The sequence below is a fragment of the Macaca thibetana genome, chromosome 7 (genome assembly GCF_024542745.1).
Source record: "Macaca thibetana thibetana isolate TM-01 chromosome 7, ASM2454274v1, whole genome shotgun sequence".
NCBI classification, from domain to species: Eukaryota; Metazoa; Chordata; class Mammalia; order Primates; family Cercopithecidae; genus Macaca; species Macaca thibetana.
In genome coordinates this window covers 87,546,339-87,572,715 of record NC_065584.1, presented here as the reverse complement: position 1 = coordinate 87,572,715, position 26,377 = coordinate 87,546,339, and the positions used below count along the sequence as shown (strand labels likewise).

The 26,377-nt window shown below is 39.9% G+C and overlaps 1 protein-coding gene across 1 annotated transcript; it reads right to left on the bottom strand.

The window, feature by feature from the left end:
• Positions 1-9,181: 9,181 nt before the first annotated feature.
• TTC5 (tetratricopeptide repeat domain 5) lies at positions 9,182-26,369 on the bottom strand. The gene is made up of 10 exons (XM_050795878.1): positions 26,264-26,369; positions 22,155-22,287; positions 20,955-21,166; positions 19,606-19,756; positions 19,109-19,200; positions 17,160-17,216; positions 16,475-16,621; positions 16,070-16,284; positions 12,062-12,206; positions 9,182-9,785 (listed from the first exon to the last, which is right to left on the bottom strand). Exons 1-10 carry the CDS (start codon positions 26,312-26,314, stop codon positions 9,666-9,668), a joined length of 1,323 nt encoding a protein of 440 aa, XP_050651835.1. The 5' UTR covers positions 26,315-26,369; the 3' UTR covers positions 9,182-9,665.
• Between the last annotated feature and the right edge of the window lie 8 nt (positions 26,370-26,377).

Here is a 26,377-nt window from a genome sequence, read left to right as displayed (position 1 = left end):
TGAGCTAAATCTGGAATGGGTTAAGACTTTGGGGGACTATTGGAAGGGCATGATTGTGTTTTGAAATGTGAAGACATGAGATTTAGGAGGGGCCAGGGGTGGAACAATATGGTTTGACTATGTCCTCACCCAACTCTCATCTTGAAGTTTTGTTCCCATGTGTCATGGGAGGAACCTGGAGATAAATGAATCATGGGGGCAGTTTCTCCCATCCTGTTCTCATAATAGTGAGTGAGTTCTCACAAGGTCTCATGGTTATATAAGGAGCTTCCCCCTTTGCTGAATTCTCATTCTCCTTCCTGCCACCATGTGAAGAAGGATGTGTTTCCCCTTCCACCATGATTGTAAGTTTCTGAGGCCTCCCCAGCCATGCTGAACTCTGAGTCAATTAAACCTTTTTTTTTTTTTTTTTAACAAATTACCCAGTCTTGATTACCAGTATTTTGGTCACAACCATTGAACTAGTCTCTGAGAAGTTCCAAACTTTCCCTTATCTTCCTGTCTTCTGAGCCCTCTAAACTCTTCCAACCTCTGCCCATTATCCAGTTGAAAGTTGCTACCACATTTTCAGGTATCTTTATAGCAATGTCCCACTCCTGATACCAGTTTTATGTTAGGCCATTCTTGCATTGCTATAAAGAAATACCTGAAACTGGGTAATTTATAAAGAAAAGAGGTATAATTGACTCAGAGTTCTGAAGGCTGTACCAGCATGACTCCAGCATCTACTTCTGGTGAAGACTTCAGAAACCTTAGAATCATGGCAGAAAGTGAAGCGGGAGCAGTCACATCACATGGCAAGAGCAGGAACAGAGAATGGTGGGGAGGTGCCACACACTTTCAAAAAGTCAGATTTCATAAAATCTCACTATTTCAAGGACAGCACCAAGCCATTCAGAAGGGATCCACCCCCATCACAAAAGCACCTCCCACCAGGCCCCACCTCTAACATTGAGGATGACATTTCAATATGAGACTTGGAAGGAACAAACATTCAAACTATATCAGCATCCAAACTGGAAAACAAGAAGTCAAACTATTGGGTTGGTGCAAAAGTAATTGTGGTTTTTGCCATTTGCCACAATTACTTTTGCACCAACCCAATATCTCTGTCCACTGATGATATAATCTTATACCTACAAAACTCTAAATACTTTTATTTTAAAACTCTTAGATTTGATAAACTAATACAGCAAAGTTTCAGGATACAAAATCAATATACAAAAATCAGTACCATTTGTATACACCAATAACAATCAAGCTGAGAATCAAACTAAAAAAGCAATCCCATTTACAATAGCTACAAAGAAATAAAATATCTGCATCCTGGCTAACACAGTGAAACCCCATCTCTGCTAAAAATACAAAAAATTAGTCGGGCGTGGTGGCGGGCACCTGTAGTCCCAGCTACTCGGGAGGCTGAGACAGGAGAATGGCGTGAACCCGGGAGGTGGAACTTGCAGTGAGCCGAGATCGCACCACTGTTCTCCAGCCTGGGTGATGAGCAAGACTCCATCTCAAAAAAAAAAAGAAATAAAATATCTGGGGATATATTTAACCAAGGAGGCGAAAGATCTTTACTACAAAACACTGATGAAAAAACTGTAGATGACACAAACAAATGGGAAAATATCCCATGCTCAGGGAGCAGAAGAATAAATAACATCAGAATGAGCACATTGCCCAAAGCAATGTACAGATTCAATGCAATTCCTATCAAATTACCAATGTCATTTTCACAGAACCAGAAAAAACAATCCTAAAATTCATATAGAACCAAAAAAAAAGAGCTTGAATAGCCAAAGCAACCCTAAGCAAAGAGAACAAAGCAGGAGGCATTGCATTACCTGACCTCAAATCATATTATAAAGCTATAGTAACCAAAATAGCATGGTACTAGTATGAAAATAGACACATAGATCAATGACATAGAAAAGAGAACCCAGAAATAAAGCCACATATCTACAGCCAACTGATCTTTGACAAAGTTGACAAAAATATACATGGAAAAAAAAAGGACACCCATTTTAATAAATAGTACTGGCAAAATTGGATTGCTGTACGCAGAAGAATGAAACTGGATCTCTATCTCTCACTAAACACAAAAATCAACTCAGGATGAATTGAAGACTTAAATGTAAGATCTGAAAATCTAAAAATGCTAGAAGAAAATCCAGGGAAAACTATTCTGGACATTGGTCTCAAGAATTCATAACCAAGACCTCAAAAGCACGAGCAACAAAAATAAAAATAGACAAATGGGACTTAATTAAACTAAAAAGCTCCTAAACAACAAAAGAAATAATCAACAGAGTGAACAGACAATCTGCAGAATGGGGGAAAATATTTGTAAACTATGATCCAACAGGGGACCAATATCCAGAATTTACAAGAAACTCAAACAATTCAATAACAGAAATCAAAAATATAATTAAAAACTGGGCAAGGGAAGTGAGTGGACATTTTTCAGAAAAGACATACAAATGGCCAACGAGCACATGAAAAAATGCCCAACTTCACAAATTATCAGAGAAATGCAAATTAAAACCATAATGGGATATCATCTTATACCAGTCAGAATGGCTATTATTAAAAAATAAATAAATAACATGTTGGAGAAGATACAGAGAAAAGGCAACTCCTACATACTGTTGGTGGGAATGGAAATTAGTACAACCTCTATGGAAAACAGTATGGAGATTTCTCAAAGAACTAAAAATAGACCTACCATTCAACGCAACAATCCCACTACTGGGTAACTACCCAAAGGAACAGAAATCATGATATCAAAAAGACACCTGCACTCATGTCTCTCATAGCACTATTTACAATAGCAAAGACATGTAATCAACCTAAATATCTATCAATGGATGACCAGATAAAGAAAATGTGGGATGTGTGTTTATGTACATATGTATATATGTATCCAGATAGATAGATAGAAAGATAATGGAATACTGTTTGGCCATAAAAAAGAATGAAATCATATCTTTTGCAGCAACACAGATGGTACTGGAGACCATTATCCTAAATGAAACAACTCAGAAAGTAAAAAACAGCATGTTCTCATTTATATGTGGGAGTTAAATAATGTGTACCCACAAGGATACAGAGTGTGGAATAATAGTCACTGGAGACTTGGAAGGGTGGGAAGGTAGGAGGGGGGTGAAGAATGAGAAATTACTTAATGGGTACAATGTTCCCAATTGTGTGATGTTTACACTGAAAGCCCAGGCTTCATTGCTAAGCAATACATCCATATAACAAAACTGCACTTGTACTCCTCACATTTATATAAATGTTAAAAATAGGAAACAAAAGCAAACTGGGTGGAGAAAAAAATGCAGATCATTCCATTGTATTTAGGAAAATCAAGGAATTCAAATATATTTAACAATATCCAAATTCATTTTGACAAACAAAAATATGCAATGTTTTCATAGTTTGTTCTGCTAACAAAATACCTGACAGTGGATAATTTATTAAAAAAGAAAAAAAAAAGAACTTATTTCTGACAGTTCTGCAGGCTGAGAAGTCCAAGATGAAGGTGGTAGATTCAGTGTCTGGTGTCTTGCTGCATCCTCACTTGGCAGAAGGCAGAAGGGCAAAAAAAGGTATGAATTTTAAAAGGACACTACTCTCATCCCTGACAGCTCTGTCTTCATAACTTAATCACCTCCTGAAGGTCCCACCTCTTATCACATGGGTAATTAAATTTTAACATATGAAATTTGGTGGACACATTTGGACCACAGCAAATGCCAACTAATCATTTTTAATTTTTAAAATAATTTGAAATAATTTCAAATGTATGGATATTTATCCTTTACCCAGATTCCTCAACTGTTAAACTCTTTACCTCATTTGCTTTATAACTTTTTGCTTTATATATTATGGCATTTTATTCATTTTTTTCTGAAATATGAAAGGGGCAGGCATGGTGTCCACTCCTAAATTTGCCATTGTGGTTTTCCCCAAGGCAAAATTTTTTCTACACAATCATGCTACCATTTAACTCAAAAACCAATGTCAAAACATGGCTGCCCGAGCCACAAATGCCCTTCAAAGGTTCCCTCATATGTGATAGTGTCTTGTTTTCCTTTCTGCTACAGGATCCCCACCCTGGAACATGTGTTGCATTCAGAGGTCATACCATTTTCTTCTTCTCCAATCTCAAACTGTTCTTCATCATTCCTTGCACTTCTCACTCTCAATATCCTATAAATGAAATTGAATGATCCTCTACTGGGTCTTTCTGATGATTCCTCATGACCAGATTCAGCGATGTTCCCTTAGCAGGAAGAATACAGAAATGGTGCTGTGCCCTTAGTGCCTCCCACCAGGGATCACAGTTGCTATCCCTCCCACCCCAGTGATGTAACCATTAATGACCTGGTCTGGTTGGCATCTGCCATCCCTATGCAGCTTTAATTTACACTTTTTACTTTATATTGAATAGTATTTTGTGAAGAGATATTCTAAGGAAATGTCAGTAAGCTGTTCCTCATCACATTTCCACTAACCAGCTTTTTTATATAACTCCTATCTGAACCATCTAACACTATGATAATTGCCTAATGGCAGCTCTAGACATCCTATAGTTGACATCTACTCTAAGAAGGAGGATTCCCTTCTCCTCCATTTATCTATTTTTAAATTTATCTTCGTATCAAAAATACTCCTCATTTAGTACATTATCCAGTGGGCTCCATTTTGTTACAATCACTTATTTTCATGCTTATGTGCCAGCTTTGGCCAGTGGGAGACCTCTAAAGCTCGTATTTTTACACAAGAAGTCCTAGGCTCAGCTTAGACAACTCCAGATGCCATGCTGATATTGGCAATTTCATCAAGGAATATGATTCCCTCTCATGGAACATGTTATGCAGACACCAAGAGTGTTCATACTTTATACCTTATGTGTTTCAAAATCCAACCTCATAACCACACCGCCAATGTTCCCTGCCTCTATCTCACATTCTCCTAATGCCTCCATGTCCTCAGATGCTAGCTGGCTGGCTAGCTGCCAACGTGCCTCCATGTGACTACTTCCCCACTTGCTATTTGAATCCTTAGGTGCTGGCTAATACACCACTAACACACATCTTCTCTGTTCACCTTTTCCCTCACTGCACTGCCTTCTAGGCTGTTCTAACCCTACTACTAAGGTAACCCAGCAACCAAGGCCAACTTCTGTGGCCAAAAGCAGATGGAAGGAAATCATAGGAAGAGAGAAAAGAAAGAGCAAGGGAAAGATACACATTTTCACTGCAAACAAAATTCTGGGATGACCATTTTTTTCTTTCCTGTTGTACCCTAAGATTGTACAACTCAAGGGGAAGAACCGGGATTTAAAAAATTGATGGGTCTGATTGCAGTTAGTAAATGTAGAAATTAGAACGAAATTAGAATACCACTATTTGGCAACTACTACAGAAATAGTAAAATTACGTAGTCACAAAAAAAAGAGACAATGAAGACTTACTTACATAAAGAAAATGGTAAGAAGACTCAATATTATGAAGGATGCCTATTCTTCCTAAACTGATCTATAAATTCAATGCAATCCCAACTAAAGTCCCCAGGAATTTTTCACGAAAAGTTACAAGCTGATTTTAAAGCGTAAATGGGACACTTGTGAAGAACATAAAAAAACTTGTCTGATTAGATACTAACTTTTTTTTTTCTTTTTTTGAGACAGAGTTTCACTCTTTGTTGCCCACGCTGGAGTGCAATGGTGTGATCTCGGCTCACTGCAACCTCCGCCTCCTGGGTTCAAGCAATTCTCCTACCTCAGCCTCCTGAGTAGCTGGGATTACAGGCATGCACCGCCACACCAGGCTTATTTTGTGTTTTTAGTAGAGACGGGGTTTCTCCATGTTGGTCAGGCTGCTCTCAAACTTCCGACCTCAGGTGATCCACCTACCTCGGCCTCCCAAAGATACTGACTTCTTATAAAACGATAAGGCAATATAGTACTTGCATAAAAATAAACAGAGCAGAACAGATCAGAATAGAGGCCCAGGCATGGTGGTTCATGCCTGTAATCCCAACACTGTGGGAGGCTGAGGCTGGAAGATCAGCTGAGTTCAGGAGTTCCAGACTAGCCTGAGCAACATGGTGAGATCCTATCTCTACAAAAAATATCTTTTAAAAAAATTAGCCAGGGATAGTGGCATATGCCTGTAGTCCCAACAACTTGGGAGGCTGAGGTGAGAGGATTGCTTGAGCCTGGGAGGTCGAGGCGCAGTGAGCTATGATTGCGCCACTGCACTCCAGCCTGGGTGACAGTGAGACTCTGTCTCAAAAAAAAAAAAAAAAAAAAAAAGAATAGAGAACTCAAGAAAGTTGGTTAAGACAGGTTGGGCTTTAAAGATCAGTGTTTGTGGGTAGGTGGAAGGATGGATGGATGGATGGATGGATGGATGGATGGATGGATGGATGGATGGATGGATGGACAGAAAGAAAGGTAGGGAGAGAGAGAGATAGAAAGTTGGTTTAAGACAGACTGGGCCTTAAAGATCATTAGGGAAAGGATTGATTCTCTAATAAAAAGTGCTGGGCTATTTAATTACTCATTATGAAAAAAATTATATCCGTACATCATAACATAAAGTCATACTGTAAGAAAAGGACAAAATGATATAACTTCATAAAACAATAGAGGGAAAATGTCCTTATGACTTTAGGAGAGCTAAGAACCTCTTAAAACACAAAACGTATTACCATAAAAGATGAATAAATTCAATGACATTGAAATTAAGAACTTCTGTTCAGCAAAATACCCAATAGAATAAAAAACAAGATAAAACTGTATACAGCACATAAAATGACAAAAGATTAGTACAGGGAATATATAAATCAATTTGACATCCAATACAGAAGTGTGCAAAGACACAAATAGGCATTATACCGAGAGAAAATATTAGTGGCTTGTAAATATATGAAAAGATGCTCAAGCTCATTAATAATCAGAGAAATGCAAATGAAGGCCACAAGGAAATAATACTCAAATCTCCTGTATTTGCAATACCTAAAACATAAGATAATACCAAGCACAGAAGAGGATGGGGAGCATTGGGGTGACTCATCTATTGATAGTAGAGACATAAACTAATATAAACACTTTGGAATTGCTTAGTGCTTCTCAAAAAAGCTGAACATGTATATACTCTATGATCCAGCAATTCCATTCTATGTCAATACTCTTAAACAGTGGTTCTCAAATTTTCGTGTGCATCAGAATCACCTGGAGGGTTCGCTAAATACAGATTGCTGGGCTCTTCCCCCAGAGTTTTGAATTCAGTAAGTCTGGGTAGGGGGCTTGAGAATTTGCATTTCAAAGAAGTCCCAAGGGATGCTGACGCTGCTGTTCTGGGAACCACTCTTCAAGAACCATTGCTGTAGAAGAAACTGTTGCACTTACATATCAAGACATCTACAAGAATATTAATAATGTAGTGCTTTGATAGTAAAAAATGAAAAACTGGAAACCCAAATATCCTTTAACAATAGGATGAACAAATTATGGTATAATCATACAATGAGATATTATACAGCTGTGAAGACAAATGAGATCACGGAGAGGTACACAAGGGCTTCTAAGTTATCGATGATGTTCTAGTTTTTAAGGCAGGTGGATATTTTATGGATATTCTAATTATTCCTGAAACCATATGTACAAATTTTGCATACTTACTTGTTTGTATGCACTGATTCTCTCTGGCTACCTCTACTCTCTAGCCCTACACAGAACATGTCAACTCATCTCAGAACTTGAGTAAAACGGGAACAGTACTTGGGTCCCACATCTCTACTGCCTCAAATGCTTACACACACTACTATCCCCATCTTCCCTAGTTGCTTTCAGTCATTTCTTAAGATATTTTTATGCCCCACAAGCTCCTAATCACTCTTCTATGACTGTAGGCCTCAAAATGACACCCAAAACTAAATTAACACTCCATATGTGGTATAACAGACAGTACTTGTAATAAAAACTGTCTCTTGCTACAAGTTTTTTTGGTGCAGTTCAGTGTTTTTACAAACTATATCAGACCGGTTACTCATACTGACTTTAGCTTATCTACTAAAATTCTTAGTATACTATTTTCATACATGATGTTGAAGCTATACCTGAGAAAGTTAGCCTTTTTGAACCAAAAGAATGGACTGAAAATTTTATCTCATTAGACTTAGCCTTTATGACTTCTCAGATAGATAGATAGATAGATAGATAGATAGATAGATAGATAGATAAACTTTTCTCATCAATGGGTTACTATCATCCATTCTCTGAGGAGGCCTCTGCATTCTTTATAAATTTAATGAGTCATCAATGATATTCAAGGTACTGATAAAGAACTGAACAGTACTGGACCAAGAACAAAGATCTGAGTCATTTCACTAGAAGTCTTCTGAATTCATCTGTATACATTTATGTATTATAGCCATTCAGTTATTTATTGTTGTTGTTTGAGACGGAGTCTTGCTCTGTCGCCCAGGCTGGGGTGCAGTGGCGTGATCTTGGCTCACTGCAACCTCCACCTCCCAGGTTCAAGCAATTCTCTGCCCCAGCCTCCCCAGTAGCTGTGATTACAGATGCCTGCCACCACGCCGGCTAATTTTTGTATTTTTAGTAGAGACAGAGTTTCACCATCTTGGCCAGGCTGGTCTTGAACTCCTGACCTCGTGATCCACCCACCTCGGACTCCCAAAGTGCTGGGATTACAGGCATGAGCCACCGTACCCGGCTAATTCAATTGGTTATTAATCCTCACTCACATTTCTCCATTTTACCACAAGGATATTACGATAAACTGTTATAAAACATGTCACTAGACTCTAAAGAAACTGAATATCCATCTAACTCTCTCTGATCCTTCAGCCTAGTAACACTATTAGAACAGTATTGTTCTGTCATCTCGGACCACAGTGAAGACCACCCCTAGGGAATGACAGAATGGGAAAATGGAAGAAAGCTGGTCTCTAGCAACTTTGTGGAGTTGCCATTCCTGCCCTGGGCTGTCTATTGTCAGAATTCTTTTAACTGGGAGAGAAATAAACTACTTTGTATAAAGAAAAAAACGGGATTATTACTCCCATAAATTGAAGTGATCCTAAAACCAAGAATACAAGCCTAGGGAGAATAAAGCAGGCCAAACTACATGGTATTTTTTTCTTCCAAACAAATTTATTCTGTTCCAGCCCCAAAGAAGAGGAAGGACCTAAATTTTAAAAATAACAATAAAAATTGCTAAAAACAAAGCCATTATAAAATTAAGCCCCCTCCTTTAGCAATAAATACTGAACTGATATATACATATGAGGCTTAGGAAGGAGGCAACAACAGGAACCTTGGGGACTGTGTCCCATGGCAAGATCCCAAGACTTCTACCAATTCCATGCTCTTTGCTTAAAACATAGAGAGCAGTGGAAGAGACAGCAGAGATATGCCAGAAGAGTATGTGGCCCTGGAGAGAGCTGGAACATGATGAGGACAGAGGAGAGAGAAGAGATACGAAGTGTAATACAGGCAGGGAAAAGGAAAGTTCATTTAAAACATTCCTCCCATTCCTGCTGAATCACTGGATGTGGCTAGACCAACTGCACAGGGCCTTGTCCCCTCTCCTCCAGTCCCTGTTGAGCACACAAGTCAAAGAAGGTCATTCACACTGTGGTCGCGATGCCACTGTAGCAACAGCCTGGCTGCTGGATCCCTGAGGCTTCCCATTCACCACCAGCAGGAGGGGCGTCTCCACTCGAACACTGGAAAAGGAATAGTCCTAGAAAAGACAGACAAAGGTTCATTACAGATTCCAAGATGGAAAAAGCTCTAGCATGGGGATACACCACTTGCAATTTTCTGCACCACCTCCCCCATTGCATACCCCCTCTACTTTCATCTCACATCAGACAAAACTGAGCTAACAAAGGGGACGCAATTTTCCCAAAGTTTTCAGTCTTCAGAAGGAAAACATGGAGCATGTAAGGTCATGCAGTGCCACTACAAGAATAAGACAGCTCTTTGATTCAAAAAAGGCAAGTTCCTGGCACTGCCTAACAAAAGAATGCAACTAACTCGCACAGAATCTGCCTTTTCCCACGGTGTTTCCCGATAATTAACTAGATACACATAGCAGCCAGCCAGAGCCAGTGGGAATCCTGAGAAAATCTCAGTCCAAATTGTTTATAAGGTCCTAATTTAATCCACCAAATACAAATTAAAGTTACTTCTCTTTTTTATATCAAGAGGAGGAAATAGAATATGTAACAGAATGTAGCCGTTTTCCTAATCACAAAAAGGATATCAGCTCACTTTATCAGTTCAAGTGTATTTTAAGTTGTAAAACATGTTAAATAATCTTCCTCCAAAAAATATGGCAATGAGAGGCAGGCTCTTTTAAGTCCAAGTAAATTTAAAAGTTCTCATAAACCAATTTTTTTAAGTCTTCACAGAAATATCGATAAGTGACACCAAAAAATGGCAATTTAAACAAGAAATACAAATTAAAATAATATTCATGCTATATTTTTCATGTAAAATTAGGAAACAACTTTTCAAAGGTTTCCAACCAGAGTTGAGAAAAAAACTAGAGAAACACTTATTTACATCCCTGTTGGTAGTGACAACTAACTAGTACAATTTTCCAAAGAAATATTTGGCAATATGTATCAAAAGCATCTGAATTCTGCATACCCTTTGGACCCAGGACTCTGCATTAGAAATTCATTTAAGGAAATAATCACAGATACAAGCAAAGATATAAAAATCCTCACTGTGTTTCTAATTTTTTTTCTATTATAAAAGTACTAATCTAGATCTGAGGTCATCAAAGTCTTTCTGTAAAGGGCCAGAGAGTAAATATTTTAGGCTTTGTAGGTCAAATGGTCTCTGTTACGGAACAAGTCACCTCTGACACCACAGTGCAAAAACAGCCACAGACAATAGTAAGCAAATGAGTGTGGCTGTGTTCCAATAAAGCTTTATTTGTGGACACTGAAATCTGAATTTCCTGTAATTTTCACACATCACAAAATACTATGCTTCTGTCAATTTTTTCATTTAAGAACACAGAAACCATTCTCTTTTTCTTTTTTTTTTTTTTTTTTTTTTTTTTTTTTTTTTTGAGGCAAAGACTTATCTCTATCACCCGGGCTGGCATGCAATGAGACAATGATGGCTTACGGTAGCCTCAAACTCCTGGGATAAAGTGGTTCTCTCACTTCAACCTCCTCAGTAGCTGGGACTACAGGCATGTGCTGCAATACCTGGCTAAGTTTTTAACATTTTTTTGTAGACACAGGGTCTCACTATGTGTTGCCCGGGTTGGTCTTAAACTCCTGGGCTCAAGTGATCCTCCCACCTTGGCCTTCCAAAAGTGCTGGGATTTTAGGCATGAGCCACCATGCCCAGCCTAAAAACCATTCTTAATAAAAACAAGCAGTGAGCCAGATTTGGTCCATGGGCTTTGCCAACCCCTGATCTAAATGGTTAAACAGTGGTTAAATATCTACATTCATAAGGTTTTTGTAAGAATTGAATGGGGCAAGGCAGGCAATAAAAAATCTTAGCACAGTGTCTGGCACTCAATTAAGTGTTAAATGAATGTTAACTATCATTACCATCTTCATCACCCCCTGTCTACTCAATGTGTGAAATATGTAAAAACATAGGAAACATTCACAAACATTGGCATATAATATCCCACTCATGATTTAAAATATAGATATAAATATATGTGCATATATTTATGAAAAGAAAAAAGACTTCAGGTATATACATCAAACTGTTAACAGTAACAGTTAAAAAGTAGTAACATCTGAGTGATAATATAACACCTCAGTGATAATATTTCACTCCATTTTTTAATGTTTTTGCTTACCAGTTTACCTTTTTAGTAAAAAACAATATATATATATAACATATACACACAAATATATATACACATAACCTACACACATACTCACATATAATTATTTCTATATCTTTTATAAAAAGATAAGCTTGGTTCTACTTTTAGAGCCTATGAGTTGGAAGAGAATCCTCGCCATCGCTCACCTTTCCTTTGTGCTGAATTCGGTGAAGACGCAGGTTAGGCTCAGGGATGGCTACAGAGTCTCCAATGAGCACTCCCCAGCTCTGCACTATATTGTACACCATCACTGCATAGCAAGGTCCATCTGAATCTACCAGGCCAAATGTACTGCCAGGTAAAGATAGATTAGGAGAGAGGACAACAAAAAGGTATGCAGGCAGGAAAGAAGAGCAGAAAGAGTGGTTTAAAAATACTAGCAAAATACTGGACTTAAAGTCAGTGACAGGTAATTAAAATAAAATATAAAATTTAATTTAATTAAAGTTTAAAAATAAAATACTAACAAAATAAACAAATGCTTTTTCTCAGTTACTCAGAAAACCTATCAGAGGTACCATCCTCCACTTTGTACATCTGAGTCTTCATTTTTCTGAAACTCATCAATCTGTCACTTTGCTAAGAACTTAGGACAAAGCACACTGAAGCCATTCAACAAATATTAATGAAGAACTAGACCAAAATGTTACAGTTGTAACATTATTCCTGATCTATCAATTTAACTATCATACTCTTTTTTGGTTTTTTTGTTTGTTTGTTTTTCTTGAGATGGAGTCTTGCTCAGTCGCCCAGGCTGGAGTGCAGTGGCGCGATCTCGGCTCACTGCAAGCTCCGCCTCCCGGGTTCATGCCATTCTCCTGCCTCAGCCTCCCCAGTAGCTGGGACTATAGGCGCCCGCCACTACGCCCAGCTAGTTTTGTTTTTTTTTTGTTTTTTTTTTTTTTTTTGTATTTTTAGTAGAGACGGGGTTTCACTGTGTTAGCCAGGATGGTCTCAATCTCCTGACCTCATGATCCGCCCATCTCAGCCTGCCAAAGTGCTGGGATTACAGGCGTGAGCCACCGCGCCCAGCCAACTATCATGCTCTTAACCAAAGCCTCTAACCATCACTGTCTGTGTAGTTTAATTCCACAAACTTTCACCACACATTACATATGTGCCAAGCATTGTGTTTAGCAGTAAGATACCAATCCAGCTATGAATGACCTATAGTCTAGCAGGAGTCAAACAATGAAGTCATCACTTACAGTAAAGTGTGATGAGTGCTAGAATAGCTTTTCCCTTGTGCTGAATTCAGTGAAGCCACAGATTGGACTGTGGGAGCCCAGAGGAGAACTATCTAAATCAAAATTGGAAAGCAGGAAAGATTTCCTGGAAGAGGTGATGCTCGAAGTGAATCTTAAAGGGTAAAAAACCAGCTGGGTTAAAATAGAAAAATTAATCCTCAGTAAAAATTTTAAAAACCTCTGAGGGGACAGGAACAGAGATTGCCTTGGAGGGAACATGAGGGAACTTCCCAGAATGGTGGTAATGATCTCTGTTTGGGTTATACAGATATTTTCCATTTGTTAAAAGCTATGAAATGTACACTTAAAATTGCACATTTCATTGTATGTAAATTTTACATAAAAAGAAAAAATTGAAATACTGAACTCAGTTAATGACTGCATGCTAAAGTATGTAAAGTATATTGATCTCTGCAATTTACTCTGACAGCAGGATAAACAGACCGATACGTAATAAGCTAAGTAAAATAAAATGTTAATGGAAGAATATAAGTGATTGAGAACACAAATGTTCAATGTAAAATTCTTTCAACTCAGCTGTATGTTTGAAAATTTTTGAAACAAAATGTTAGAGGCAGAAGAGGATGTTAGCCATGTCAAGAAGAAGCTAGAGATTATCCAGGCAGAGTAACTGTATGCAAGACACAGAGGCATGAAAACAGCTGTTCTAAAACCAACAGAATTGTTCCGTGGTTGAAACAAAAGGCACAGGTGGGAAAGAGACAGAAGATAATGGAAAGAGAAGTAGGAAGCAAATCATGAAGGACTTTGTATGCTAAGCTAAGTAGTTCACACTTTATCCCAAAAGCTACATATAGTACCAGCAAGGAATCTTAAATAAGAAGTAGCAATGGTCAGATTTACATCTAAGAAACATTTCTCTGGCAGCACTGTGGAACACTGGAGGAAACCAGACAATCAGGGAGATCTATTTGGAGAAGTGATAAAGGGGTGAATTACCAGAATTCTCTGGTAAACACAGAGAAGTCAAGTCTATAGGACAAAAAAGGCAAATCTTTTTGGAGAATGGAGAAGCCTATTCTTCCAAAAGTCTTAATCAAGTGACTGAGAGGTGATACCATTCATTCACAAGGAATCCAGGGAGGAGAAACAGATTTACAGAGAAAGATTTAGGTGAGTAATACTGAAATACTGAGTTAGAGATTTCTTATTGGAACCCAGAGGCAGTTGGTTATAGGGATCCAACACTTGGAAATGAAGCTTGGGCTGGAGATACATCTGTGAGCATATAGGAGGCTGCCAAAGCCTTGGGTTTATACGACATCACAAGGCAAGATGATCTATAGACAGGATGGAGAAGAATCACACTCATGCCATCACGTGACACACCTGAATTCACAGGAAACACTGCAATCAAGCAAAGCACTCTCCTGATGAATCCAGTCAAAGCCTCGGAATCCTTCTACATAGTATGTCAGGCAACCACTGACAAGTGATCAAAGTTGGCAACTATAGGCCATCCTGGTATAAAGAGAAAAAAAGGAAAAAAACAAAAATAGAGTCCTGAGAATCTAAGATTTAAAAGCTGGGCAGAAAAAGAGAAACCAAGGAGTGGCAAAATATCTATTTGTTCTCAAGGTCTTCTAAAACCTACCTTTGTCTGTCTATATCCCTTTCTAATTCTTCTCAGCTCTAGGATTTGCTCTAGTTAACTAAACTGTTCTCAGCTACCTTTTTGCCCTTCAACTCATCAAACACACAAACCCCTAGAAAACGCCATGGAGAAAGCTGGGCCATATAATGGGAATTGTGAATATTTCCGTTTAGATGGAACAGAAGGCAACTGTGAAAGGCAATAGTTACAGATAAGTCAGAATGTTTTGGAACCACGCAATAGAAGTTGCTGGATCCAGTGCCTAGAAAGACAATGGTGATCCTAGGAAAATAATAATTTCAGTAGAAAAGAGAAAGGGGAAACCAGTCAACCAGGGATTAGGAAGTGAGTGAAGGACCAAGGAGTGGTGGCACTCACTAAACCCTAACTTTTCAAGATCCAAAAATTTTCTAAATATTCTTAATTCATTTCCTCCGCTGCTAGCAGCACCTGCACCTGGGTCCTTGACATTTCTTTTTTTTTTTTTTTTTTTTTTGAGATGGAGTCTCGCTCAGTCACCCAGGCTGGAGTGCAGTGGCCAGATCTCAGCTCACTGCAAGCTCCGCCTCCCGGGTTCACGCCATTCTCCGGCCTCAGCCTCCTGAGTAGCTGGGACTATAGGCGCCCGCCACCTTGCCCGGCTAGTTTTTTGTATTTTTTAGTAGAGACGGGGTTTCACCGTGTTAGCCAGGATGGTCTCGATCTCCTGACCTTGTGATCCGCCCATCTCGGCCTCCCAAAGTGCTGGGATTACAGGCTTGAGCCACCGCGCCCGGCCTGACATTTCTTTTTTCTCACTCCCTATGACACATATACTACACACTCAACAAATATTTGTTGAATGACGTCTAAGACAATCTCCCAACCAGACTTTAAATTATAACTCAAAGCTCACTTTTCAGAACTGCCTAAGTACACCTAAGTACAAACAGGACTAAGAATTTGTCCTCCTTCAACTTCTATGATCATGAAAATGCAAAGGGACAGAAGAATTTTGAGGTTTCTGTCTTATAAAAAAAAAGTCCTGCCAAATTTCAACTATGGATATAGGAACCCACATAGCACCAAACTCAGGGATAAAAAACGGGCAGTGACAGAATCTACAAAAGCCTCTGATCAAAAGATTGTTAAACATCACCTAGGCAATATCTGCCCATGGGACAGTCACAGAAGGAAATGAGAAGTCACAAATCTGTGACCACTGACAATCTCCTCAACTGCCAGGGAAAGAACAGGAAGTGACAGCAATTAGTTCAAAAGGGTAAAATGGGGGAAATCCAAGAGAAACTCACAAGGGGACTTTCTCTTCTGTGGTAAGGCTAAACACCACCTTTCCCAGGATGACGGCACCACTGTTCACCCCAGGCTGAAGCGTACTCAGTGGCTTGAGCTCCAGGGTCACTTTCTGCCCAGAGGCTGACTGGTAGTGCCCATCACCGCAAGGGCCTAGATGGGCTGGGCGCAAGCTTCCCAGCATGCTCTGCAGCTTTTTGGTCTTCACCTTTCCCTACAAAGAAGAGGAAATAGGTAAGAAGCTGGAAACTAGTCGCCTTCCTTGAGACTCTAATCCTTCCCTCCCACCCACTTCTATAGGGTCACGACCTCCTAAACCTATTTATTCTTATTTTATTGACCCACAGCAAAAAAAAAAAAAAAAAAAAAAAAAAAGTAGAATTCAGCCCTTTAGACATGTTTACCTTACTCTCAAGGAGGCTGGTTAATCTATCCAGGAATTCCAGAAGTTGTTGCTCTCGTTGCCGGGGCTCTGGCCAGGCAGGGTCCAGGGCAGCAGCCCGAGAGAAGCCCTCCAGGGCCTCCCCATAGCTCTCTTCGTATTTATGCAACTGTACAAGAAGTATATCCCAATTATAAGTATATCCAAACAAACTATCCCGAGGGAATAATGGCACCATGGACTAGGAATCTAGAGAAATAAACTGTTTTCCTTCCTGGTTATTTTCCTGTGCTATAATAAACAGCCTCAAGAGCTGGTAACACCTTATATCCTTCTTCCTAGCCAAGATGATCACAATCCCAAAGATGGAATCATTTTAAAGAAGCTAATTTCCAAACTCTAAAATAGTTAAGTTGTATACCTTGGGTCACTTGACCTTTATATTTACTTAACATTTCAGAAGTCTTCTGAAAGATGCCCCCATTGTCTACATAGTCTTCTACCTCCTCAGCCCCTTCTCCTTTCCCTCCAGTGACTACACCAGATACTGAAGCCAAACTGAGCTAGCTGTTTATAGAACAGCACGGCTTTCCTCTCGCAGTCTGTACCCAGTCTGTGTCCCTATGCACACTCCGTTATCCTCACAAGCTAAGACCTAGGTGTCTTATTTATTTGACCCTCAGATGACTATACCCCAAAGGTCTTACCGTCGCCCTGTTCAAATGAAGGTCAGGATTGCTAGAAGCTTTTCTGTCAACCTTCTCCTATAATGGGATAAAAAGATTATCAGGGGATCCTGTCTCAATGTTAAGGACTAACATGCCCAACATGTCCTCCACCTCCTCTTCCTAGAGAAATGGAAGTTTCTTCCTTGCCAAAATGTAATCTATACCACAGAAGCAGTTACTGTATAACAAGTGTGGGTATCTTAGTCCCTAAAACCTTAGGGATATAAGTGTTTTTGTATGTGTAAGACTTTAAAATATTATTGTAATTTATCCATTTAGCATTGCAAAGATAGAATAAATATTTATATAAATGAAATATGTGGCCCGGGCACAGTGGCTCACGCCTATAATCCCAGCATTTTGGAAAGCCGAGGTGGGCAGATCACGAGGTCAAGAGATTGAGACCATCCTGGCCAACATGGTGAAACCCTGTCTCTACTAAAAATACAAAAATTAGCTGGGCATGGTGGCGCACGCCTGTAATACCAGCTACTCAAGAGGCTGAGGCAGAAGAATCACTTGAACCTGGGAGACGGAGGTTGCAGTGAGCCAAGATCGTGCCACTGCACTCCAGCCTGGGTGGCAGAGTGAGACTCCTTCTCAACAACAACAAAAAAAGATTAAAAAGCGACTATTTAGCAGAAGCCAAATATAAAATGTTGAAGGAATACACCATACTACTCTTTAAAATGTAAACATTCACCAAATTAAGAAATCAGAGTAAAATATAATTCCTCTAAAAGTTCCATGATTGAAAAAAGGCAGTTTAAAGTTAGAGTTGCGGGGAGAGTGGCAGGAATGGGAGAAAAACAAATTTAAAAGGGCAGTCCCTGAATTGCAAACATGAACATACAGTAGCTGTGTTCTTGATTCTACCACATGGAGCAGAGTAAGTAATGATAAGTTAAAAAGCAATTCTCTGTATCAAGAGAAGCAAAAGAAGAAAGGTAAATATGAGAGCTAAATAAAAAGTGCTCAGAGGACCAATGTGAAGTCAGAAGCCAATTCTAATAATGAGAAAAAAGGCACTCAAAGTCTGAGGGAAAGCCCTATGCAAATGCCTATCAATACAAAAATGCTTGAAAACCTAAACAAATTTCTTGAAAACCTAAATAATCTAATTCACTTAATTCCTAGGAAATGACACAGAACAAGCTACACATTGTTTTCTCTTTCAGCCCATGGGAAATCCAGAGCCATATTATCTAACGGTTAATTTGGGAATAGCACTTAATTTACACTGAAGTATAAGTTTTTCATTGTTCTTTAAAATGAATGTGGCCAGGCGCGGTGGCTCAAGCCTGTAATCCCAGCACTTTGGAGGGCCGAGACGGGCGGATCACGAGGTCAGGAGATCGAGACCATCCTGGCTAACACGGTGAAACCCCGTCTCTACTAAAAAATACAAAAAAACTAGCCGGGTGAGGTGGCGAGTGCCTGTAGTCCCAGCTACTCAGGAGGCTGAGGCAGGAGAATGGCGTGAACCTGGGAGGCGGAGCTTGCAGTGAGCTGAGATCTGGCCACTGCACTCCAGCCTGGGCGACAGAGTGAGACTCCGTCTCAAAAAGAAAAAAAAAAAAAGAAGGTACAAAAATATTAATAAGCATTATTTTAATAACTTTCTTCTCATTAAGAAAGATGAACACGTTGAGGCAGCTCTGTGATTTGGTTATGTATGTGTGTAAGAAACCCAGACAGGTTAAGGAGCTATCCAGCATCAACGCACCACAATGCAAGTGGTTCCTCACACTCACGTTATAAGAAGTCAGTCATCTCTGCAGACACATCTTTGCAAAATCACACAAATGAGATGCCAGCAAACACTGCCACTGTCTGTGATGCTTGCTAAAGGGCCACAGAGAAGACTGAACAACGCTTTTGCTTCTGTTGTTGCCTATTCATCTGGCCTGGTGACCCTAAGTACTTACTGCTTGGGCATAGGCACTGAGGGCTTGCTGGGAGATCTTTGGGTTCTGGCCAGTAGAGAAGTAAAGGGAAAGATATGAATTCCCAAGGATATCTGAAAGAGAAATACAGTGACGAATCATCTCAGAGTCCAAGTTCAAGATATGACTTATTTTGATCATTCTTGAAAGTATATTTGAGAGGTCCCACATGAAACCCAAATCAAGAATGACACGATACCTAGTATACCCAAAATTCCCCTACAATAGAGCAACAAGGACCCCAAACTGAAATTTGAACAGACCGTACAAAAGCCCTGCCTTGCTTATGTGAAAACTAGGATCAAAAGATCGAAGAGTTCCTAGAAAAGCAGTTCACCAAAATGTCTTTCGTGTGTCTTCAAAACAAAGATGTCCTGGCTTAAACCTCAGAGGCAGACTCAAAAGATGGACTGCAAATGTTGCTCTGATTGAAAACATCTGCTCTAGAACCCTGTTGGATATCTTTTGAGAGCACTCACACCAGGAGCGGCCATCATGGACATCCATCTGAACAGCCAGCTTAGCCTGTCGGACACTGTCCATGACATGGTGAGAATGTTCATCTTCAGTGCCAGTCCGCAGCTGGCGAAGCACCATTGACAGGTTTTGCAAGGAGACTTTGTTCCTGCACTGCAAATAGAAAAGGCACATACTCAATCTTCCCGATTCTACCTCCCCTTCCCAGATGTATTCTGAATTCAATCTTCTAAATCTAATTTTTTACTTTTTCAAATTTTTTGTTTTGTTTTGGTTTGGTTTGGTTTGAGGTGGAGTCTTGCTCTGTCGCCCAGGCTGAAGTGCAATGGCACAATCTCAGCTCACTGCAACCTTTGCCTCCCGAGTTCAAGTCATTCTCCTGCCTCAGCTTCCCAAGTAGCTGGGACTACAGGTATTTATCACCATGCCCGGCTAATTTTGGCATTTTTAGTAGAGACAGGGTTTCACCATGTTGGCCAGGCTGGTCTCGAACTCCTGACCCCAAGTGATCTGCCCACCTCAGCCTCCCAAAGTGCTGAGATTACGGGCGGGCGTAAGCCACCGCACCTGGCCATATTTTTCTTTTTGAGATAGGGTCTCACTCTGTCACCCAGGATGGAGTGCAGTGGCACGATCTTGGCTCACAGCAACCTCCACCTCCTGGGTTCAAGTGATTCCTGTGCCTCAGCCTCCTGAGTAACTGGGATTACAGGCACGTGCAACCATGCCCAGGTAATTTTTGTGTATTTGGTAGAGGTGGCGTTTCATCATGTTGGCCAGGCTGGTCTCAAACTCGTGACCTCAAACGATCTGCCCACCTCGGCCTCCCAAAGTGCTGGGATTACAGGCATGAGTCACCACATCTGGCATATATATATATATATTTATTTATTTATTTTATTATTACTATTATTATTATATTTTTTAGAGACAAGGTCTCACCATGTTGCCTAGGCTGGTCTCAAAATCCTGAGCGCCAGTGATCCTCCTGCCTCAGCCTCTCAAAGTGCTAGGATTACAAGTATAAGCTACCACACCCAGGCTTAATTTTTTCATCTAAATTCTTGCTGCCATCTGTATCTTCAACCCCCATCTACAAGGATCAGCTTAGTTGCTAACTTTTCTTCACTTCCTTTCTCCCCCTGAACCTGATCCCATCATCATCTTCCTTTCCCAGGACCCTGCCTCTATTTTCCTCATTCAGGTCTGCTTTCCGACCTTTCCTCCCTCCTGATTCCGTCCTAGTTCAATTTCAGTTCTACTCTGGTATTCATGTCCTAGGAAAACTCATAGAACCAAAGAAATTCATCCTTCCCATCTGTGCTTTCCAAAAGGATAGGGGGCAGCTCACATGGGTAAGGGCTCCTGAGAAGCAGGTGTGGGCAGCTGCAACATCCCCTTTTTTCCAGTACACCTCACCCAGCTGGTTCCAGGCTTCCACCAGCTTGGGCTCCAGCTTCACAGCCTTTGACAGAAGCTCCTCAGCCTTAGGGCTATAGTCAGGAGTCACATTTAGTGCTTTCCCAGTTAGCATCAGAACTTGCGCCTTGCCCTGGACAGAACCTAAGAGGAAGAAAAAAAGATAAAGTGGGAAAAAAACAAGCAATCTTACAGTTAAAGACCAGGGCACTTTCTCTCAAAAAATAACTCCATGTCAGTTTTAGGAATAAAAAGAGTTGAGGAAAATATTTATCAACAAACCATTTATTGAAAGCTCACCATAAGCAGAGTGCTATATTAGCTAATTGGGCAACAAAGAAAGCACTATTTCTAGAGCTTCTGCCATCTGTTTTTTGGGCCCCTATCTACAAGGATCAGCTCAGTTGCTAATTTTCCTAGAGGGATTTACAATCTAGGTGAAGACAAAGCATAAACATGGAAAATTAAAACCACGAAAAAGAGCATACAGCATTAGCCCAGTGAATGGGCTTTAACAAGTCAAGAGGAGTCAGGACAAATAGCTATCATTAAAACAAAAGACAGAGAGAAAGAAAAGACCCTCCAGATTAGAAAATGACATAAACAAAGACACAGAATCAAAAGTACATGTGGCCATGTTCAAGGGAGAATAAATGGTTCAACCTGGATGAAACAGAAAGTTCCTCTACAAGTAATTAGTCAGCGATAAGGTTAGAAAACAGAGTAAAACAATGGACACTTAAATACCAGGTTAAGGGGTTTAGACTTCAGCGAGTCAAAAGGCAGACAAGAGGATCAGGTTAAATGCATGAAGTAATGATTTAGGAAGATGACCATGGCCATCGTGTTATATAAGTGGATTTGAAAGTAAAAGAAATTAGAGGCAGAAAGTCAAATTACTGCAATAGTTCCAGTAAGTATGCTCTTTCATTTCATGCCATTTGCTATAATCAAATTTTAGAAAAAGTAGCTTAGGGAATGAAAGGTTGCACAGGGGCCCTGAGAAGTAATATTACATTGTACTACCCTATAGCAGTAACAGATAGGATACCAAAGAGTCTACGAGGAAGGAGTAAAGGTCGATCACATTTCACTGAAGGATGGGGGGTTGCACAGTCTCTAGGGCTCATACCCACTACTTCTTCCATCTGCTGTAGGGTCTTCTCCATCTCCTTCCGCACATCCTGTTGCTTCCTCCCAGCATCCTCAACACTATGTGTCTCAAAATAGCAGTCTCGAAATGAATAGAGCTGATCCACTAGTTCCTAAAAAGTATGACAATGGAACCATTAAGTGGAGAGAGCACTGGACAGGGAAACTTGAAATTGGCTAGCCATACCGTCTCTTGGTCTAGAAAGACCAATTCTCTTATCTCACCTAGGAATGGCACAATAGGCAAGTGGACAGGTTTACTAAAATGCCACAAATCATGAGGAAAAGCAGCCAGTACCCCAGGCCAGCTCTCATGGTCCCATGTTGTCCCATGCCAGTGTCTGTACTGTGATGACCGTTTTCTCTCCCTGCCCCAGCAGGGCTTCTAATATGACTAAACACTTCACATACCACAGTCATGAGGAGGGAAACACTGCAACTTAAGATAAACCAAAAGTTAGTAAGATCATTCTATATGGTCCTGGTCCTCAAAGAATAACACTTTGAAATTTACCCTTAAAGTTGGACTTCTCAATTAAAACCATTTTATTGCTGATTTTTCATATGCTGATATCTGAAAATACAATACAACCTTTGTGAATATAATAAACATGTTAGAGAGTCATTGTTTTCTACCACAAACATACCAATTTGAACTTGGTAACTTTGGTATTTTTGCAGCATTTTGTTATTTTTAAATGCTTATTGTGGTTTTGTTTAGTTCAATTTTTTGTCAAGTCATCTTCTAGGTGTCTTGGATTTTTTACAAGTAAATATTCTCTTTCCTCTTAAATGCCTCTGAGTCTTCCTGTCAGATAAGGCAAAGCTTTTCCACTACAGGTCAAGCATCCCTAATCCAAAAATCTGAAATCCTCCAAAATCCGAAACTTTTGAAATGCTGACACCACAAGTAGAATATTCCACACCTGACACACAGTCAAAATGCAGTCAAAGCATTGTTTCAGGCACAAAATTACTAAAAATATTGTATCAAACTACTTTCAGCCTATGTGTATAAAGTGTAAATGAAACAATTTTTTTTTTCTTTTTTAAAAGACAGGGTCACCAGGCACGGTGGTTCACGCCTGTAATCCCAGCACTTTGGTAGGCCCAGGCGGACGGATCACGAAGAGATCGAAACCATCCTGGTCAACATGGTGAAACCCAGTCTCTACTAAAAATGCAAAAATTAGCCAGGCATGGTGGTGCACACCTGTAGTCCCACCTACTTGGGAGGCTAAGGCAGGAGAATTGCTTGAATCTGGGAGACAGAGGCTGCAGTGAGCCGAGATCGCGCCACTGCACTCCAGCCTGGCAACAGAGTCTCAAAAAAAAAAAAAAAAAAAAAAAAAAAAGGAAAGACAGCCTCGTAGGCTACCCAGGCTGGTCTCAAACTCCTGATTTCAAGCAATCCCCCCACCTCAGCCTTCCAAAATGCTAGAACTACAGGCATAAGTCACCAAGTTTCATATTTAGATTTGGGTCCCATCCCCAAGTTATCTCATTATGTATATGCAGATATTCCAAAATGCAAAAAGATCTGAAATCCAAAAAACTTCTAGTCCTAAGTATTTTGGACAAGAGATACCCTATTCTTTCCTGAAACTGAACAGATAGCAGCAGAAATATATAATCACTTCCCATCGAGTCTAATCAACGGTCTTCACAACATATCCTGAATTCACCCACCTGACTCCGTCCCACTATGACCACTCCTGGATTACATCAGCTTCATTACTTGCCCAGAATGCAAGAGCTTCTTAACCAGTCATCTTGTTTCTGTTCTCTCTCATTCTCCTCACTGTAGTGGGAGTAATCTTATAAAAAATGTACATCATATCACAAACCTTCAAATAGTTTCCCATTGCAGACAGAATAAAATCCAAGTCCTTATCATGGCCTAGAAGACTGTATGAGCTGAACTACCACCACCCATCCTGACACAAACTTCACTTCTCAGCACTCTCTCTCCTACGATACTCAAGCCAGAGTGGCCTTCATGCAGTTTCTCAAACCCATCAAGCTCAGCCCACCCAGAAGCCCTTACACATGCTTTTCCTTATGCCTGGACACTTTCTCCAGATCTCTGCATAACTTATTCCTCATCATCATTTAGATCTTAGATCAAATATCAATTCCAGAGAGGTTTTCCCTAATTACTCAAACCAAATGAATATCTTCCTTCTCTCGTCTACTGTTAAATCATACTCTTATTTTCTTCATACTTATTTAAAATCATGTGGCCTATCATTAATTGTCTATTGTCTGCCTCCATCACTGAAATGTAACCTCCAGGATGGAAAGGACTTTATTCTGTTTTGTTTCGAGCTACACCTGAGCACCAGAACAGGACTTGGGATATAATAGGCTCTCATTCACTATACTTGATTGAATTAACTAACTAACTACCCCTGTTCTAACAAATACATATGTGCTATACTTAATTTAAAATCCTATCCAGAATGAAGAGAACAGACTAGCACCCTCTGCAGTAATGCTTTTCAAATTTTATTGTATTATATCCAAGACCCAGCCTGCAGAGACTCTGATTTTAACAGTTTAGCAGAACTCAAAATTCTACATTTTTAACAGGCACCCCAGATGATTGTAATGAAACTGTAAAACACACTTTGAGAAATATCCTTTTATACATTCCTTTTACACTAAAATGTCTATAACAATGAAATCAAAGTTTACCACCATCTCCATGAACAGCAACACCATTATCTAATCCTTTTCCTCTTCTCTACTTCACTCCTTTATTCCATTCCTGCACCGACCCCACCCCAACATAACTGAAGTATCCTCTCCCAAGCTGTTTAGGACATTTACCACAAATGAACCTAGGAAAAGACAATTCTCATAAAAAATTACAACCAATTTCCTTTTGTCCTGAAATCAACATGGCTGCAAATTAAGAGTTTTAGAGGGGGGCTTAATGATTGGTTTTAGTTGTTAAAGCAAACATTCAAGAACTTGTTTGGTTTTATTGTTTGGTTTTGTTTTCCTCTGGACTGAACGTTTTTAGAAACTTATTTTCTCATGGCAAAATCAATACATGTAAGTTGTTAAAATTCAAATAGATACATGTAAAAAACAGAAAGTAAAAAATTCCCCCAAACAACCTCAGTGATAACCACTGATTTGTATACCTTTTCAGATTCTTTTCTGTACATATACAAACGTATATACACCAATAATGTTTCTAATATAGAACCAGAATTGATTCTATGATTTCAGTCAGTCACAATTAGGGAATAAAATGAAGTTAATCCAAATCAGTTGGAACACTAAAAAGTGTTAGTTACTATTTTAATCTACTCAAGAACAAAGAAATTTCACCAATATTTAAATTTGTCTGTTAAACACCTTTAGGCGAGTTACAAGCCTGTCATAGTTCTAATATTTAAGTTACAGGCTGTCTTAGAACGAAGAACTGAGTTCCTGAGGTTTAAGGAAAATCGTGGGTCCTTAAAGGCAAAGAGCCAAGCAATTAGTTAACGCCTCCCTACCAAGCCCAAAAGCCTAGTCTTACTCAGAAGCACAGTCATCTGTCGACTACGTGGAGTCTGGACCCCTCTGCATCAGACCCCAAAGTGGAACTACACATGTTGAAAGAAATCAAAACTGAAATCCTAAGGGGAGTAACCAGGACACTTGCAGTGCAGGTCATCAGTGTGATTGTTGCCAAATTCAAAGCAGAAAGATGTTAAATGGCTTTTGTAGGGATCAAAACAACATGTGATAATAGTTTATGCAGATCTGCCATACACATGTATATGCTATTCGTTATGGATGAATCGAGAAAACAACGTCCTCTCTAAAAATGTACATGAATAGTTAGGAGCAACAAATCCTCTTCCATACAGGACTGAAATTAACCGCAGTCAGGTAGACAGCAGGAGGTTCCAACACACTGGGAGGCTCCCTCGCTGGCTGCGGCTGCACCCTCGAGGGTTGTTATAGTAACCGCACAGACGCAAGCAGCTTCGCGTGTGTGCCGGGGAATTCGCGGGCACTACATAAACTGGACTCCCTGCTTCATTCGGAGTAACAAAAACACATACAGATTTTAATCTAAGGCCCCACCTGCAATTTCTGCAAGATCGGCTTGACTTCTTCCTCTTCATCAGCCATCATCTCCCGGCCACTCCACCCCCAACTTTATAACCACAGAGACGCACGCCCTCTCTCATCGCGGAA